General features: G+C 47.9%; 1 protein-coding gene across 1 annotated transcript; it reads right to left on the bottom strand.

Moving 5' to 3' along the window:
• Positions 1 to 2,255: 2,255 nt before the first annotated feature.
• LOC124278496 (E3 ubiquitin-protein ligase TRIM33-like) lies at positions 2,256 to 18,220 on the bottom strand. Its single transcript, XM_046714198.1, has 6 exons — positions 18,206 to 18,220; positions 7,708 to 8,765; positions 7,383 to 7,441; positions 7,155 to 7,203; positions 6,593 to 6,652; positions 2,256 to 2,967 (listed from the first exon to the last, which is right to left on the bottom strand). Exons 2-6 carry the CDS (start codon positions 8,762 to 8,764, stop codon positions 2,285 to 2,287), a joined length of 1,908 nt encoding a protein of 635 aa, XP_046570154.1. The 5' UTR covers position 8,765; positions 18,206 to 18,220; the 3' UTR covers positions 2,256 to 2,284.
• Positions 18,221 to 19,681: the final 1,461 nt, after the last annotated feature.

Raw genomic sequence — 19,681 nt, 5'->3', positions numbered from 1 at the left:
GGTGGTCAGACTCGCTGACATGGTAACACATATCGTCGTATCCCAATTGCGCAGATCGATGCTCATGCTACTGATCACTGGATTGTCTGGTCCGGTCTTGATTATTTACAGATCACCGCCATATAGCTGGAATAATGTCTTTTGTATTTGATAAGCCTTTTATGGATTGACGTGACTTGTAAATAGTGAGTCCTATTTTCCTATGACACAGGAATTGTCACTGGTGACAGATTAATAGCCTCTATTTTTCTATATATAACGGTTCATATTGCAGGGACACAACTAGGGTTCTTATAAATGTAAGTAAATCCATTTCGAAGAAATAAACCGAAGCGACCAAGTCCCCTAAGGATGCTTAAGGGCCCACCCTCCAAAATTCTTTAAATTAGATGCTCTTCAAAGTTATTATAAAAAAAACCGTCACACATACCAACATAATTTAAATCAACAGTTGCCCTTTAACCCCCTTTAATTGATCTATCATCCTCCCATGGTAAAGTATATTATGTAGTATAATATGCATTCAACTAAAATAACAATGACAAGTTCCCGATGCTATTTTGAAATTGTTTCCAAGGTCATCTATGTCTTCATCTGTCGTCATGCACGGACTGAATGTAAATATACTTTTGTCAGTTTCTGAAATAGAACTGATAAATTCACTTTACCCCCATGCTGAGAACTGGGTAAATTAACACGCGCCCTTTGTAATCTTCATCGACCACACGTGCTAGTCTGACATGCGTGCCTCAGTCTGGCGTTTGGGCGTTAGTGTACCCTACCATAGTTACTTACTACTTGTGACTCAGTAACTTACGATCATCTGAGTGCTTTGTGAGAGGAGGCCATGGACATCTAACTAACCGCATTACATTCTGGCACAGATACATTCATAGATAAGCGTAACACCAAGATTTTTTTTCTCTGTCTTAGTCCATTTCTAATACAACTTCACCAACAGTTAGGGTAGGCTCGTACCACACGGGGCGACTGAGTGGCGTGGATGCTTCCGTCACTTAAAAGCGCGCACCACTCGCTCAGTGCCCAACCTGTCTATTTATATGGTTCGAGCCTGGCCTGATCTTGATCACATGTTTCAACTCATTGTTTTGATTCGTTAATCCTGTATCCGTCCTAGCACTCATGAATATTATGATAGAAAATTATTGGTAAGTAACGTTCGGTCACTCTCCCCTCTTTATTGATTCGTTATTGTATTCTGTCTCTCACGACGGATATATTTCTACCTTATGGCTAAACGCCATTCTCTCTAGACTTTGTCTAACCGTTATCACTCATGAGTCAAACTGCAAATCTATATCTATATACGGAATCTGACGTAATTCTCTACTGATATAGGGATGCATGTTTACCTTATAACGATACCACTTGGGACTCAATCCCCCAAAGAAACGGAGAAAATGTAATCCTAAATATTAAATATATTACATTTGACCACTTTCAGTGTTCAGAAATGTGTACAGATAATGTGTCCAAGTATATTTCCGCTGTCCTTACAGACGGCAGCCCAATCTCACATCACACTCAGTTACTTTATCCGGCAAATCGACCCATGGCAGTTGATGAGCTTTAGCGGACAGTGTTTGACAACTGGGAAGAAGCCAGTGCCCCTCGAAGTCTGACATTTCTGCTTCAGTTAATCCATAAACTAGTCATGTGTGGATTTGAAATACATTTTAGTGACAATAGAATCCAACTAATTAGGAAAATAAAAGATTCTGCTAACTTGATTGTATTTCTGAATATACGTCACAACATGTAAACGGGGACATTCTATGTCCGCTTCAATCACTTTCATCATATTTCTTCACTGACATCAACTGTGTCGTATGTGGATTCACAACTACAATAATTTCATCTCAACAATATTCATGTGGGATTTAAAACATTTGTATTACAGAGAAGAAACGAAACATGGCGATAAATTCATGATTTGAAACAACTTTTGATGAATTTGTGACTCAGTTATTTGTTGTGATATTTCCCAGACATGTATGAAATGTATGATAAACTGGTCAACTACTGGAGAATAATAATCATAACAATAGTCATGTGTGGATGTAAAATCTTTCTCATACCCAAGAGATTCCAGTCAAGCAGTAAAACAACACATTTAGCTGACTTCGTTACATTCTTGTCCACAACAAACAGCACATAGACAGACAACTTATACGTCCGCCTCAATCACTACAATTACATTTGACAGTTAAAAATAACTAAGTCACACTTACAAGTTTACACAATGTCATGTTTATTTCATTGTCTAATTCAGGGCGTCATAGATAAGTGACTTCTTGGTGTCAGTCATGGTGATATCTGCCCCACTTATCACCTTCATGTTGACTGTGTAGCGTTCTGGCTCCCCAACACCAAACATGGGAAGAAGAGACTCGCTCCACTCAACATCGACCTTGGCTAAAACAACCTCCCTGTCGAGGTCGATGAAGGCGAGTCTCCCCCTCCCCACATCCAGCACAACGCCGTAGTGGAGGGTGGCCTGTGTGCCGGGTGTGGTAGACATTGTGTTAGTGTAACACTTCCCCTTCTCCCCCTGCTGCCACACACTGGTACAGAGACTCCCCCGGTGTGTGTCACAGCTCCATACACAGACACACCAGGAGCGGCGCTGGTGACAAACATACCAGTTACTGTCTACCTGGCTCTCCTCCACCACACCCATCTCCAGGACAAGCCACCACAACCCTCCACTCACCACACCCACCCTAGAGTGTGTCTCCCAGTATCGTGGTGTGTGTGGGACAGGGGTGACAGTAGAGGGGGATAGAGGAAGGGGGATGGGGGAGGAGGCACATGTACCCCGATATTCCCGTAACCTGCCGCTGTGTCTGTGTTGTGTGGCGAGCGGCGAGTTCACCAGCTCACCGTCTGTAGTTACGTGGCACTCGTCGGTGTTGGCTCGAGCAGCGTCCAGTTGTAGTTTAGGACCTGGAAATATACATTTTGTTTACAGTTTAACAAATTTCCCGACTTCAGACAACAAATTAGTCATGTTATTGTCAACCTCGTTTCAATGTTTACAAAACAGCACACTGAATGATCGGCCGCCATTTTCGTCTGTGTGTGAATTGTATCACCACTGTCACTTAAATACACACAATTATACTGTGAAAATATTTGTATGGGTATTCTAAATGTTTTTCATACAGTTTTATATTGACTGACAATGAAATAAACACTCCATGAAACATTTTGTCAGACACTGTCAGTTGAGCTGGTTTGCTGTCAGTAGTCAGAAATAGACATTTCCGTATGAAAAACCCATGTGTATAAACATCATTTCATGATAAAACTATTACTGTTGGTATTCTAAACTCTTCTTATACAGTGTACTAAACAATAAGATATAAAAAGCAGTTGTTTGATGATATTTTTACATCTGAGTGTCCACCAGACACAGTGTCAACAGGTAACTTCTACGTCCGCTTCAATCACTGTGCCCAGTTTCAACACACTCTGTGTGGGGAGGTGGTCGAGTCATGTGTATTGGCTGGGACAGATGGAAGTATTAAAGATGGTTTTGAATTTATCAATTTCGTATATCTCAAGGAGGTCCGTTTCAAATTTTTTCAAGAAACAATAAAATATAATTTCACCGGGAGGACTGACAACCTGGCCAATCATTATCACAGGTATTTGACTTTTAATTAATGGGCGAACATTTTGTGATATGAAAAACGTTTATTTCATACGCAAATAGTTTAACTATCGTCAATCAACTTTTAGTCTGAAAGCGATTTTCGCAAAGTATAAATGTTTCTAAAGTATAATATTTATTACAGCTCATCAAATCCCAGATCTTACTGTTATAACGTTAGACTTTCATCTCACTGATTGACACAAACTGACACCGACAATGAGTTATTTTACAATACACAAAAGCCAAGAATTTGTTCTAAATGTTAACAAAGATAATGAAACAAATTTGTGGTGATTTAGGCCCTTGGTTTAGACATTAGACAACGGGACAGTAGACCAGTCAGATCAAGTTAGTGAGAACCAGGTAGACCCTCATAGTGTGCGTCGGCTTTTGATTGCACATCCATATGTCGCCCCTTTAAATTCGTAATATAGTTTTGGGGGGCAAATTCCAACTGGAGTCCCTACAAGTACACTGAATTCTGTGGGTCAGAATACATCAAATACATCTATTCTTGAGTAAGTCAGTCACTGCGAATACACATCTCCTTGAGTAAACACGCATTTCGGTGACCCATTGTAGACACATTCATATCACATCCCATGTCCTCCGTGACGCCCAGTCTGGCTAACCTTCAGTGGTCACCTCGGCAACACCCTAGTGGATTGTGTCCATAGCCAGGGCTTCAGTTACAAATATATTTACCACCTACTCTAAGCGCCAACACAAAATAAACACATGTAATTTTAGACCCATGCTTCCTCAAGCTGATGGTTCACTGTCTATAACGATACGTCCGAGGCTTTGGAATGACATAAGGGAATATGGATTCTGTTGATACATACGAAAGTTGCGTCTTCTAGAAACAGTATTGACGAAACAGACGCTAAAACTCTCAATATTCAAAGCCAATAATTCTTCACCCCAAACCTCATGACGATAAAACTGCACAGGCTTACCAAAAACTAGAACCGGTGGCATGCCTATTGTTTAAAGGGCGTGTAACTCCATGTCCAGTGCTTACACACCCGTGAAGATCCGGGTTAGAATTGATAATACCCCATGCTTGTCGTAAGAGGCGACTAACGGGATTGGGTGGTCAGACTTGCTGACTTAGTTGACACATGTCATCGTATTCCGATGGCGTAAATCGATACTCATGCTGCTGATCACAAGATTGTCTGGCCCAGACTCGATTATTTACAGACCGCCACCATATAGGTGGAATTTTGCTTGTTTTATATTATAAGTTTGCTGATCACTTAGATGTTTTTGCTTGTTAAAATTAAGAAATGACTATATAATTCTTCATTTAAAAATATACACATAAGGAATTCAGTTGAGCATGTTATAAAACTTGATGGTAGTTTCCAGTGAAGGCTTCATTTTGTGGTTTGTGGCCCCGCCCTGTGTAGAGTTGTTTGCTAAGATTCTCCCTATTTTCTGCACTATAATATGTACCCTTTGGTTTTCCCACAAGTGTGAACAATGTTTGTCGTAAGAGGCGACTAACGGGATCGGATGGTCAAGCTCTCTTACCTGGTTGACACAACTCGTATCCAAGTTGCGTAGATCGATGCTCAAGCTGTTGATCTCTGGATTGTCGTCTCTAGGCTCGATTATTTACAGACCGCCACCATATAGCTGGAATATTGCTGAGTGCGGCGTAAAACTGACCTCACTCACTTCGGTGTTAAAACGAAATTAAATAGTAAAAACTAGTACCACAGAACCCCCTATATAAACCAGGCGCAGCATCACTACACCAAGTAACGTGTCCTTTGTTTAAAGAGCAAGCAAGACCGTAACATCCAGTACCATATATTGTGTTAAAAGGCGGACATCACTACACCCAGCGCTATAATGAGTGTTTAAAGGCGGACATCACCACACCCAGCGCTATAATGAGTGTTCAAAGGCGGACATCACCACACCCAGCGCTATAATGAGTGTTTAAAGGCGGACATCACTACACCCAGCGCTATAACGAGTGTTTAAAGGCGGACATCACCACACCCAGCGCTATAATGAGTGTTTAAAGGCGAACATCACTACACCCAGCGCTATAATGAGTGTTTAAAGGCGGGCATCACTACACCCAGCGCTATAATGAGTGTTTAAAGGCGGGCATCACTACACCCAGCGCTATAATGAGTGTTTAAAGGAGGACATCACTACACCGAGCACTATCATGAGTGTTTAAAGGGCGGGCACCATCACGACATCTAATACAGTCTGTGTTCTAATGATCAAACACCCAGCGCTATAATGAGTGTTAAAAGGCGGCCATCACTACACCTAGCGCTATAATGAGTGTTTAAAGGGCGGGCACCATCACGACATCTAATACAGTCTGTGTTCTAATGATCAAACACCCAGCGCTATAATGAGTGTTAAAAGCGGCCATCACTACACCTAGCGCTATAATGAGTGTTTAAAGGGCGGGCACCATCACGACATCTAATACAGTCTGGGTTCTCATGATCAAACACCCAGCGCTATAATGAGTGTTAAAAGGCGGCCATCACTACACCTAGCGCTATAATGAGTGTTTAAAGAGCGGGCACCATCACGGCATCTAATACAGTCTGTGGTCTAACGATCAAACTTTAAGACCAAATCCAGTACCACAGCCTGTGGTCAGAAGATACGGAAACCTGAATACACCCAGTACCATATCCTTTGTTCAGAAGACACGGAAACTTGAATACACCCAGTACCATATCCGTTGTTCAGAAGATGGGGATCACTAAAACAATACCTCTATCGGATTCCAATGGTACACAAGGTCCACAATGTCATAGGGTTTCAGCAGCAAACCTGGACAGCACCGTCACACGTCAGGAAAGAACGTTTCATCCAGTAACCTATCGGTGTTACAGCAAGTTCAAGCAAGCAACTGATTATACTCACACTGCAGTGTCAACGTGGTCCCTGTTCCTGATTCCAGACTGTAGGTGTTCGTCCCCGCATCTGCAAAATATTCTCTAGCATGAAGAACAAAAATAGCCGTGCTCATACACATTAGGACATAACAGTAACTTCGATATTTGGGACTTTCTTTGTTTCAAAATGAGAGGTACTCCACCTTTATACACAACAAATTATCGGCTAGGACAGACCTGGGTCCCTTTAATGTCAGTAAAGTCACATTTCAACATTGTTTACCCTCAGCTTCTGTCCATTACAAACGGGTATTGATAACGTATCAGATTTGTGCCCTTAAGTGTACAAGTATCACAGTATCATATCAACATGAAAAGACCAAAATCTGTTCAAATATTAATCACTTAGATATCCTTTGGATAAATAGCTTATGGGGCCATCTTCTGCCCATTCATAACTATTTCTGTTTAAATCATACAGGAGTTAGAAGTATGTGCTTCTGATAATATGGCATGAAAAGTAAAGGGACACATACAGTTACGTTATTTTCCATTCTTACGTTTTGCAAAGTAATGGAAAATAACCTCACCAAACTGTGGTAGTGCTGTTGGATCCTTAGAGGTCTCTGGAAGCTTCAACTTGAAACAAAAGGAAGTATTTCAATGTCGCAATCCAAGATTCACAAAACAGTAGGCTTGTTTCACTTCTAACATACAAGCATAAGTTCAATATGAACATTATATGTACGCAGGTGACAATAATTATTACCTCAGAGACTACGAGACATATATACGTATGCTTACTAAGAAGTACTTACATGCTTGAGAGTGTTCTCCAGGTCAGGTAGATGGATGTCATCTGTCTGTGTACCTCTGTCTGTAAAATAACCCACAATTGTTACCAATCAATCATTTTATGTTTCACCGAGTCTTTTTTAGAAAGGAATAGAACTAACATCAGCTCACCATCTTAAAATCAAATTAAATGAATGGTCAAGAGAAACATCAACAAGCTATCATTTTTTTCGGACAAAGCATGTTAAGAAATACTTGACAGTATGCTAGGAAATACTGAAAGAAAAATCAAATGTGTGACATATTGAGTGAGAAGTAACATATATTGGCAGAGCAAGAAGTAAGTACCCCTCAGTGTGTGTTCATCAGATGCTGATCCATCTCCAACGAGAGACCCAAACTTAGAAATGTCGGTTTTCAATTTTTCCAGTCCTCTCATGTTGAAGACGGCTGCAGGTGAACAGTGCTGCTCTGGTGGAACTGATCTGAGGTGAGTCTGTGCTGTTTCTTGGATTGAACTCTCCAGTGTCAGAAAGTCCGAGTTTGAAGCACATCTGAGCACTGTCTTGATGTAGTCTGAAGTCCACTTGCATCGTTCACTCTCGCCTTCAGAGGTAACTTGCTCTGTGTGTAGATTTGACAGTTTCTGCTTCGTCTGATTGTCAAGATCGATGATCAGTTCCTTCTCTCTTTGATCGAGTTGTGTCCTCAGAGAATGGAAAGTGTGGTGGATGGTCTCCTTCACAGCACTGCTTGTCTTCTTGGTGTCATTCACAGCTTTGCTGATGCTCTTCAGATATGCTTGGCGAGACTTATGATGTGCAGTCACGTTCTTCCCATGTTGTTCTATCCGCCCTTTAGCAGCGTCAGAAGCTACGTCTAAATCTTCAACGTCGTGTTCAGCATGGTCGCCAAGTCTGCATTTAGCACAGATTAAAATGTTGCAGCTTTTGTCAAAATATTCCAGAGGATAACGCTTGTGAAGTTTGCAAACTGGTTCAGCCTGCATGCCTCCTGGTGCTGTGTCCACAATGGTTTCAACAACATGTCGTCTGGTCGATTTGAAGCTGTTGTGCAAGTTCTGGCAGAATTCACAGAGGAACTCTTCACACTCTGGACACCAACACACAGCCTGGTTGCCGTCATCTTCGTGTGTACAGAGAAGCTCTGTGGGGCGATGTTTGACTGTCAGGTGGAATATTTCCTTCTGTCTCACTGCATCCTTCTGGAGGCTTGTGTCTGTGAGGTTGACCTCCCTCTGACATGTGGAGCATGATATCACACCGCCAGCTGCAGATGTCACACATGTCTCACACACAGCGTGTAGACAGGGCAGTAGGTAGGGGCCGGGGCCTTGCAGGGTAAACTGCTGCTGACACACAGAACATTTGGGGAAGTCGTCCATTCTGAAACAAACATAACATTGTCCTAATTCACTTCAATAAAATAATATGAACAGTTTATCAAGAATCGCAAACTAATTCGAAGAAAATATATGCGTTGAAATTTAGCACTTCCCCATGATGAAGTATGATTTTCAGTAAAACTCCGGCAAACACATTTCACTACATCAATGAAGGGAAAAGAGGCAACAGCCCTTGTGAGGACTAGAAGAGAACAACCCTGTAAACCCCAGTCTTAGACTTAGTTTACTATATCCATTATTGAGTGAGTGAGTAAGTAACTGAATTGGGTTTTAGCAATATTCCAGCAATATCACTGCGGGCGAAACCAGGACTGGGCTTCACACATTGTTCCCATGTGGTGATCGAACCCAGACCTTTGACGAGACGAGCGAACGCTTTACCCACTTGGCTACCCACCGCTCTATCATATCCATTAAGTCATTCAAACAGATGGGTCCGCTAGACAGGATTAGTGACTCTAACTCCCACACGAAGAGAGTGGGTTCGAATCTCGGATGGGACTTAACGTCAGTACTAGAATCAGTACTTTCCTGATAAAGTGTAATCCCAAATATAGTACAGGTTCCATCTGCTCACTTTCTAAACGGCGTTGTGAGTTCATACATGGTCACAGTTGGGACCGACAACTACACCGACACGGCCTCGTCACGAATACAAGACAATATCAACTACCGGACTCTCGCAAGTCAAACATATCTTTCTTCCACTTTTGCATGGCTTGTTTCCATCCTAATTTACTCTAAGCTCAATGCTAATTTGTTTTATTTGCTCATCAGTTGTATATTTCTTCACCTTATTTGTCCCTCAACTTCCAGACAGAGTCCATCAACGAATTTGCCCTTTTCCAATAAATAGCAAACAAATACAAATACATTAACAATTGCCCTTAAATTAGCTGTAGGTGCAAGGACTGGTACCTCCGCCAACACACTCAAGTTCACCATAGGCATAACATCAATTACAACAAAGAGACAACAGTACTAACTCAGCCTAACAACTCGCTGGGACTGAACACAACCCAATAATATACCATGAGTGAGTGAGTATGGATTAACGCCGCTTCACACACTGTACCCGTGATCGAACCCTGGTCATCAGTATGAAGAGCAGTCACTTTAACAATTAGGCTACCCTTACGCCACTTGTTCTACCTCACACAATATACTATTCAATCTACCCATATTTCCCTCACCTCGAGCTGGCTAGAAACATCAACTGTTTATCCACCCCGAACTCGTGCCCCTTTATCTACCCCACCACCCGCAGTCACCCAATGACAGAACTCTCTCAGTGATCACAAGCACATTAAACGCCTAAAAAATAGCCTGTCCTACTTGTAGCTTGACGACGATAACGCCCATGCACAACGATCCACAATAATATCATACCTCAAGTTTGACTGCTGTCAAGTCACAACTGGGCTCTGCCAGTTTGATACTTGTAAAGAAACGGAATGTATCTATTTCTAATATATGCCAGTAACACCCTATATCTCTGTGGTAATGTTAGGTCGAGTTGTCCTTGTTTTGTAAGTGCAATATAACATGCAGCGTGTACAACACACCACGAGTAATGGCGTCTGAGGTGGGTAGTGACAATGAAGGGTTTACCTGTTTGCCCTGACGCCTGATTGTGAACACTTAAATGAAGGTCGACATAGAAATTACATAATCTACTATACTCACGCATGTATTGCGATGAAAATTAACCAAATACAGCTACATCAAGAAGGAATTTCTGGAATATGTCGAGACAGTACAGTATTCACCTGCTTGTCGTCTGGCTTCCTTGATGTACAGGTAACTTCCGGGGTACAGGCTTATAAGCGAGTTTTGTCATAATGGAATGGAGTTAGGGACACACGCGCCTTGTGAATATTAAGTCATAGTACTGTGGGAAGAAGGTCCAGTACTCTAATTATTCTTACCCGACTGATTACATGGGAGAGAGCAGGGGTGGAGGGAGCGCTGGGAAGAAGGGAGATGTGAGTTCTGGTAGGAGGGAGAAGCGGTGAGGAAGCAGAGGTGATTATGTGTTGGAGGGAGAGGCGGGTACGTGTTGGAAGGAGAGTTGGGGAGGAGGAAGACGTGGGTACTTGCAGGAGGGTGACGTGAAGAGTAGAGATGTGGGTACTGGTAGGAGGCTGAAGTGAAGAGGAGAGCGATGTGGGTACTGGTAGGAGGGTGAAGTGAAGAGGAGAGCGATGTGGGTACTGGTAGGAGGGTGAAGAGAGGAGAAGAGAGATGTGGGTACTGGTAGGAGGGTGAAGTGAAGAGGAGAGAGATGTGGGTACTGGTAGGAGGGTGAAGTGAAGGAGGAGAGAGATGTGGGTACTGGTAGGAGGGTGAAGAGAGGAGAAGAGAGATGTGGGTACTGGTAGGAGGGTGAAGTGAAGAGGAGAGAGATGTGGTACTGGTAGGAGGGTGAAGAGAGGAGGAGAGAAATGTGGGTACTGGTAGGAGGGTGAAGGGAGGAAGAGAGAGATGTGGGTACTGGTTGGAGGCTGGTGCGGGGAGGAGAGAGATGTGGGTACTGGTAGGAGGGTGAAGCGGGGAGGAGAGAGATGTGGGTACTGGTTGGAGGCTGGTGCGGGGAGGAGAGAGATGTGGGTACTGGTAGGAGGGTGAAGTGAGGAGCAGAGAGATGTAGGTACTGGTAGGATGGTGAAGATAGACAGAGTGAGATGTGGGTACTGGTAGGAGGGTGAAGAGAGGAGGAGAGAGATGTGGGTACTGGATGGAGGGTGATGCGGGGAGGAGAGAGATGTGGGTACTGGTAGGAGGGTGAATCAGGGAGGAGAGAGATGTGGGTACTGGTAGGAGGGTGAAGCAGGTAGGAGAGAGATGTGGGTACTGGTAGGAGGGTGAAGCAGGTAGGAGAGAGATGTGGGTACTGGTAGGAGGGTGAAGCAGGTAGGAGAGAGATGTGGGTACTGGTAGGAGGGTGAAGCTGGAGGAGAGATATGTGGGTACTGGTAGGAAGCTTAAAAGAGGAGGTGAGAGATGTGGGTACTAGTAGGAGGGTGAATCAGGGAGGAGAGAGATGTGGGTACTGGTAGGAGCGGGAAGAGAGGAGGAGAGAGATGTGGGTACTGGTAGGAGGGCGAATCAGGGAGCAGAGAGATGTGGGTACTGGTAGGAGGGTGAAGTGAGGAGGAGAGAGATGTAGGTACCCCTGGTAGGACAGGGTGAATCAGGAGGAGAGAGAGATGTGGGTACCTGGTAGGATGGAAAGAGGTAACAGGAGAGAGACGGTGGAGGACTGGGAGAGGGGTAGGAAGGACAGAGGAGAGGAGGGAGGAAATGTGGACAGAGACTGGTAGGAGAGGAAGAGAGAGGAGAGGAGGGAAGGAGTGGTGGAGGAAGTGGAAGAGAGAGGTGGAGAGATGTGGGAAGTGGACAGAGGTGAATCAGGGAGGAGAGGAACATGGACACGTGACTGGAGGAGGCGGGAGAGAGAGGTGGAGACGAGATGGAAAGGAGAGACTGGAGGAAGGTGAAGAGAGGAGGACAGAGAGGAGAGACTGGGGAGGAGAGAGGAACACAGTGGACAGAGATGGAGAGGACCGGGACCGGGATGGAAAGGGGACCAGAAGGAGAGGACAGACAGGGTGGAGACTGGTAGGACATGAAGTGAGGGAGAGGACAGGAGGTGGGTAATCTGGTAGCAGGAAAGAGAGGGAGGAGAGAGGCATGTGATGACAGGTAGGGAGGAGGGAGGAGAGGAACGAACCGGGTGGAGTACCGAAGGAAAGAGGAATGGAGGAGGAGGGAGGAATGGGACAGAGAGGGTGGAGACCGGAAGAGGACAGAGAGGATGGAGACCGGGAGGAGGACAGACAGGAGAGGAGAGGACACGGGAGGAATGGACACCGGCAGGACAGGAGGTGGAGACCGGAGGAGGGGACACGGCAGGAGGACAGGGAGGAGGCGGGAAGGAAGACAGGGAGGGAGGAGACCGTGGGAGAGGAAACCCAGGACAGAGAGAGAGTGGAGACAGGAGGAGGACAGGAGTGGAGAGACCGGAGGAGGGCCGAGGACAGAGGGTGGAGACCGGGGAGTAGGATGAAAGGACAGAGTGGAGACCGGAGGAAAGCACGGACAAGGAGAGAGGAGTGGGAGGACCGGCAGGAGGACAGAGGTGAGACTGGGAGGAATGGAGTGGAGTGGACACCAGGGTGAGAGACCGGAGGACAGAGGTGGAGAGACGGGAGGGCACCCAGGACAGAGGGTGGAGGAGACCGGGAGGACAGAGGGTGGAGACCGGAGGTACGAGGCAACATGGACACAGGGTGGAGACTGGAGGAGGAGGACGGAATGAGGGTGGAGACACCGGGAGGACAGTGGACAGAGACGGGGAGGAGAGGAACAGAGGGGAGACCAGGAGAGGAGGGCACCAGGTGGACAGAGGAGACCGGAGCTGGGAGAGGCGGAAACCAGGACAGAAAGGAAAGACCTGAGTGGAGACCGGGGAGGAAGGAACCCAGGGACAGAGACTGCCAGGAGGGACCCCAGGAAAACCAGGACAGACAGAGACGGAGAGACCGGGAGGAGACGCACGGCAACAGGCAGGAGGAGACCGGGAGGAGGATAGGACAGAAAAGGAGACCGGAGGGACAATCGGCACGAGGACAGAGGGTGGAGAGACCGGGAGGACAGAACCACGAGGACAGAGTGGAGGAGGAGGAGGAGGAACAGGACAGAGACAGCAGAACAGACCGGGAGGAGTGGACCGGAGGACAACCAGGACAGAGGGTGGAGGAGACCCAGGACAGAGGACAGGGTGGAGGAGGACACAGTCGCACGGAGAACAGAGAGGTGGAGGAGACGGTGGAGGACCAGGAGGCGACAGGAAATGAGGACCGGAGGGTGGAGGAGGACAGGACAGTGAGACCGGAGGAGGAGTGGCACGAGGACAGGACAGAGGTGGAGACTGGAGGAGAGGTCGAAAATGGAAGGACAGAGAGTGGAGACCCGGACCCAGAGGGAGACCGGGAACCAGGACAGGAGACCGGAGTGGAACCAGACCGGAGGAGTGGAGGAGGCACGAGGACAGAGACAGTGGAGGACCGGGGCACGAGTGGAGAGACTGGGACCGGAAAAGGACAGAGAGTGGAGAGACAGGGAGGAGAGGGTCGGAAAATGGAGGACAGGAGAGGACTGGAGGAGGAACCAGGACACCAGGAGGAGAGTGGCACGAGGACACAGGGAGACCGGAGAGGAACGGAAACGAGGACGGAGAAGGAGGAAGGAATGGACCAGCAGTGGACAGAGGACGGTGGAGAGACCGGATCGGCGACACAGACGGGGAGAGGCAGGGTGGAAAATGAGAGCCGAGAGACCAGGACGGAGGACCGGAGGGAAACAGGGATGAGTGGAGAGAAAGGACGGAGAAAGGAGGACACGGCAACCCAGGACAGAGGAGTGGAACCGGAGGGGAGGAGGCTGGAAGAGAGGAGACAGGAGGAGTGGAAAAGGAAAGGAGGAGGAGGAGGGTGGTGGACAGGTGGACAGGACTGGACGGAGGAGAGGGACAACCGGACAGAGAAGGTGGAGGAGACCGGAGGGGCGGCACCAGTGGAACAGAGAGGAGTGGGAAGGAGACCGGGAGGGAGGACCGGGACGACGAGTGGTGGAGACCGGAGGAGGGCAGGAACAGAAATGAGAGACAGAGGGTGGAGAGACCGGGAGGAGGAGACGGTGGACAATGCAGTGGAGAGGTGGAGACCCAGGAGAGAGTGAGAGGAGAGACCAGGGAGTGGAGGGTGGAGGGACCGGGAGGGAGAGGTTGGAAACCCAGGACACAGGGAGTGGAGACTGAAGGAGGGACAGAGGATGGAGACCGGGATGGAGGACACCAGCAGAGGACAGAGGACCGGGGAGTGGAGAGGCACAGAGACAGAGGAGACCGGCACGGAGAACCCAGGAGGACAGAGGACCGGGAGGTGAGGACACAGAGGGTGGAGACCGGGAGGAGGGTCGGCACGAGGAGGAGACTGAGGAAGGACAGAGACAGTGGTGGACGACCGGGAGTGGACAGGGCACGAGACAGAGTGGACCGGGGGAGGAGAGGCACCGGAGAAGGACAGAGGGTGGAGACTGGAGCTGGGAGGCACCAGCTGACACAGAGGAGTGGAGACCGGGAGGCGGAGAAGGACAGACAGGACAGACTGGACCGGAGGAAGGACACAGGAACCAGAGTGAGACGGAGGACCGGAGGCAGCCGGACACGGAGGACGGTACGGAGACCGGAGGAAAATGGCCGGAGACCGGGACCGGAACTGAAGGACAGAGGGAGACTGAGGACCGGAGGACAGAGGTCGGACACCTGAAGGACAGAAAGGATGGAGACTGAAAGGACCGAAGGACAATGAGGAAGGAAGAAAAGGACCAGGAGAGTGGAGACTGGGACAGGAGAGGCGGACACACCGTGGACAGAAAGGGTGGAGACCGGGAGGGAGAGGCTGGACACAGGTGAGACAGGGAGGAACCAGTGGAAAGACTGGGAGGCACCCAGGGCGGTACGAGGACAACCAGTGATGACACAGAGACCGGAGGAGAACAGGGACAGGAGAGAGGACTGAAGGAGAGGCACGGAGTGGACAGACCGGGAGGAGACTGGAAGAACGGAGGGAGGAGGCAGTGGACAACGGAGAACACACAAATGGAGATACTGGAGAGGAAGGTGGACACAGAGGGTGGAGACTGGGGGAGGAGGGAGGTCGGAACAGAGAGAATGGAGGAGAGGAAAATGAAAAGGACAGGGAGCGGAGGACCGGGAGGAGGGAGAGGTACGGAAGGACAGAGAGGGAGACGGAGGAGGACAGAGAGGTGGAGACTGGGAGGGAGGACAGCCCCAGGAGGACTGGGAGGGAGGACTGGGAACAGAGGCCGGGAGAGGATGGATAGACCGGGGAGAGGTCGGATACAGGCTGGACAGAGGGTGGAGGAGTGGAGGAAGGAGGAGTGGACTGGAGGACAGGAGGAGTGGAGACCTGGGGACAGGAGGACTGAAGGACAGAGGGTGGAGAGGACTGGGAGGGAGGAATGGACAGGACCAGGAGACCGGAGGTGGAGGGACAGAGGACAGGAGTGGGAGGACAGTGGACAGAGGGTGGAGAGACTGGAGGAGGATGGAAGGAGGACAGAGGACGGAGATTGAGTGGAGGAAAATGAAGAGAGGGTGGAGACTGGGGGAGGAACCAGTAGGGATGGAGTCGGCACCAGTGGACAGGGAGTGGAGACTGGGAGGAGTGGAGGAGGAAAATGGAGAGGGTGGAGAGACTGGAGGGAGAGGTCATGAGGACAGGGAGGGTGGAGGAATGGACAGAGGGAGACTGGTAATGGAACAGAGGTGGAGAATGAGATGGTAGGAGAGAGGTGGAGGGAATGGACAGAGGGTGGAGACTGGGGGGAGGAGGGAGCAGGGACAGAGGACAGGGAGGTCGGAGGAATGGAGGAGGGAGGATGGAATGGATAGGGAGTGGAGGGGAATGGAATGGAAGGAAACCAGTGGAGGATGGACAGTATGGAGAGACTGGGAGTGATGGAATGGGAAAGGGAGGGAAACTGGAGAATGGAAGAGAATGAGAAGGAATGGACAGAGATGGTGAGGAATGGAATGGAAGGAGGGAGAGGGGAATGGTGGAGGTAGGGAGTAGGGAGGGACAGGAAAGGAGGGTGGAAGGAGGGAGGAATGGAATGGAGAGGAAAATGGTAGACGGAAAGAGGGGAATGGAGAGGAGGGAGAGGGATGGAATGGAGAGGAATGGCACAGAAGGAATGAAGTGAGAGGTGGTGGAGGAGGTGGAATGGAACAGGAATGACAGGAATGGAGGGAGGGAATGGTGGGGAGTGGATGGTGAGGAAGGAATGGAATGGAATGGAGGTGGAAGGGATGGAGGTGGAATGGATGGGAGAGGCAGGTACTGGTAGGGAGGGAGAGGCAGAGGGATGGTGAGAGGCGGGTACTGGTAGGGAGGGAGAGAGGGGGATGGTGAGAGGCGGATGACTGGTAGGAGGGAGAGCAGGGGATGGTGAGAGGCGGGTACTGGTAGGAGGAGAGAGCAGGAGGGATGGTGAGGAGGCAGGTACTGGTTGGGGGAGAGCAGTTGGATGGTGAGAGGCGGGTACTGGTAGGAGGGAGAGCAGGGGTGATGGTGAGAGGCGGGTACTGGTAGGAGGGAGAGCAGGGGAATGGTGAGAGGCGGGTACTGGTAGGAGGGAGAGCAAGGGGATGGTGAGAGGCGGGTACTGGTAGGAGGGAGAGCAGGGGGATGGTGAGAGGCGGGTACTGGTAGGAGGGAGAGCAGGGGAATGGTGAGAGGCAGGTACTATGTGAGGTGGAGATAGAGCAGAGGCGATGGTGGAGAGAGAGCGGGTACTGGTAGGCAGGCTCGGTAGGAGCATGGAGAATGGTGAGAGGCGGGTACTGATATTGGCTTGAGCATTGGATGAGGGTGGTTTTGGTACGAGTAGGAGAAGGGCGGGGAGGAAAGTAGGGCTTGGAGGATGTAGAAGATGTACGGGTAGGAAGGAAACTTTAGGAAGAGGGAGAGGCATGTACGGGTAGGTTGGAGAACAGGTGAAGTGTGAGAGGTGGGTATGGGTAGAGTGAGAGGGAGGGACGGGTAGATGGGAAATACACATACGGGTAGGAGGCGGGTACGGGTAGGAGAGAACACAAAGGTTGAGGGAGAGACGGATATGGGTAGGAAGGGTGGAAGGAGGTGGAGGTGGAATCGGGGGAACATGTATAGGCGTGTACGGGCACACAATAAACGATCTACTTCGAAGTCATGCCCCTCGTTCTACCAATATCACTCTATTTCCCCCACAATGATCCCCCTAAAACCACTAACTATATATCCACCCGCAACTCTTGTTCCTGGATGTACATTCCCGACTACACACAGACGCTGAATGTAGAGATCTGTCTCACCGATCACAGTTACAGTTACGTCTCTAAGATAACATATCCTGCATGTCACGTGACGACGGTAACGCCCACTTCATGCACTACAATCGACGATATTGTACACCTCAAGGTCGTCTGCTGTCAAGTCTGGAACCTTCCAGCTTGATGTTTAGAAAGAAACGGAATCTATCTAACCCTAATATCTGACAATTAACACCCCGATTCACTGTCACAACGTTAGGTAGAGTAGTTCCTTGTTTGTAAGTACAATATCATATGCATCACACACAACACACTTCCAGGAATGGGGTCTGAGGTGGGAGTGACAATGAAGGGTTTACCTGTTTGTCCTGACGCCTGATTGTGTAAACTTAAATCAAGGCCAGCATAGATATTACATAATCTACGATACTCACGTATATGTTTCGCAGATCTTCCTGTAAAATATATCTTGTCAAGACAGCTTTACTGGAATATGTCGCGACGGTACAGCACACACCTACCTGGAGGTTCGGCTTCCTTGTTATACAGGTCATATGCCGGCGTCACGTGATGGTGATAAAGACTGTCATACGACATGTAAACACAAAGTCCAGGTACTGTAGGGAGATATCTCATCTGCACTTGCACATCTGTACATGTGAAGTGACGGTGGGGGTAGCCTTGTGGTTAAAGCGTTTGCTCCTCACTCCGAAGACCCGGGTTCGATTCCCCATGCGGATTCAATGTGTGTATTCCATTTCTGGTGTCCCCCGCCGTGATATTGCTGGGATATTGCTAAAAGCGCCGTAAAACTAAACTCACTCACTCACATCTGGACTTGCCACCATCAAGTGGCGACATAATGACGTTGACCTCTGACCTCACACCTGTAAGCTGGACCTGAGTCTCACCTACAAAACACTCCTCAGAAACGGAGCTGATATTCATTGCACAACAAAGCATGACAATAGGACAGACTGAAGAGATATTCATTCAAAATGTAAGACTAAAATTCATGATTTCTGAGATTAAAACAAAAACACTTGACAACCAAGCATTCCTTGTAAAACATATAATGATGTCTTGAAATGAACAAGGGTTGAGAAAATCATCTGAAAGAGGATCACAGTCCAGGACTTGTTGCAAGTCTCAGCTATGATCGTCATTAACTGCAAGATCGATATACATTATAATGTGAGCTTGAAAACAGGCTCCAGGTGGCTCGACCCTTATACTGGCACAAGCCCAGTCTCCCTTTGACACTACACTGTTTCAGTCATGCTAAGGTACTCGGACTTGTCTCCTAGGGCTTGGACGGGTCCAAATTTTCTACCCTACCCGGTTACTCGTTATGTTAATTCCTGACGTCAAATTTGCAAGAAATGGTAATATATTCTTCAGGTCGAAGGCTAGAATTTTAAGGTTTTCAATATCTTAACCATGTATTATATTCAAGATAAATGATTGTTAATTACATCTAAATCTTCAAAGACAATAAAACCTATTGATCATGAAAGAGTAACATATCGCATTGTTTAATATATTAGTCACATGATAATAACGGGTCCGAGTACTGAGACGGGTACCCGGGTCCAACTCATTACCCACCCGACCCGGGTATATGGGTTACCCGTACCAGCCCTTTTGTCTACATGTGGTACACTGAATGTTCAGCACTGTGAGTACCTCTGTCAGCCTGGGATCCATCAATGAAGAACTTGGCCTCCTCTCGGACTTTAACCTCCTTCTGTCCCTGGCCTGAGAGGATCATCTGGGTGAACAGTTCAGGTGAATGCTATGCTGACCTGAATCACACGTGTTGATGTGAAAGTGTTTTTGTGTTAAGTGTTTTACTCTATGCTTTCCTTTTTCTACATTTCATGTCATACTTTCATCTCTGAAATTTAAAACCAAACTTTCAAATGTCTGATTGCCTATGTGGCTGAATGCAACCCATGGAGCATTTCAACAGAGAAACCATAAACGAAATGTCTGGC

Source organism: Haliotis rubra, unplaced genomic scaffold (genome assembly GCF_003918875.1).
Source record: "Haliotis rubra isolate DU_JTF1 unplaced genomic scaffold, ASM391887v1 Scf2385, whole genome shotgun sequence".
Taxonomy (NCBI): Eukaryota; Metazoa; Mollusca; class Gastropoda; order Lepetellida; family Haliotidae; genus Haliotis; species Haliotis rubra.
This window is presented reverse-complemented; position numbering and strand designations above follow the sequence as displayed.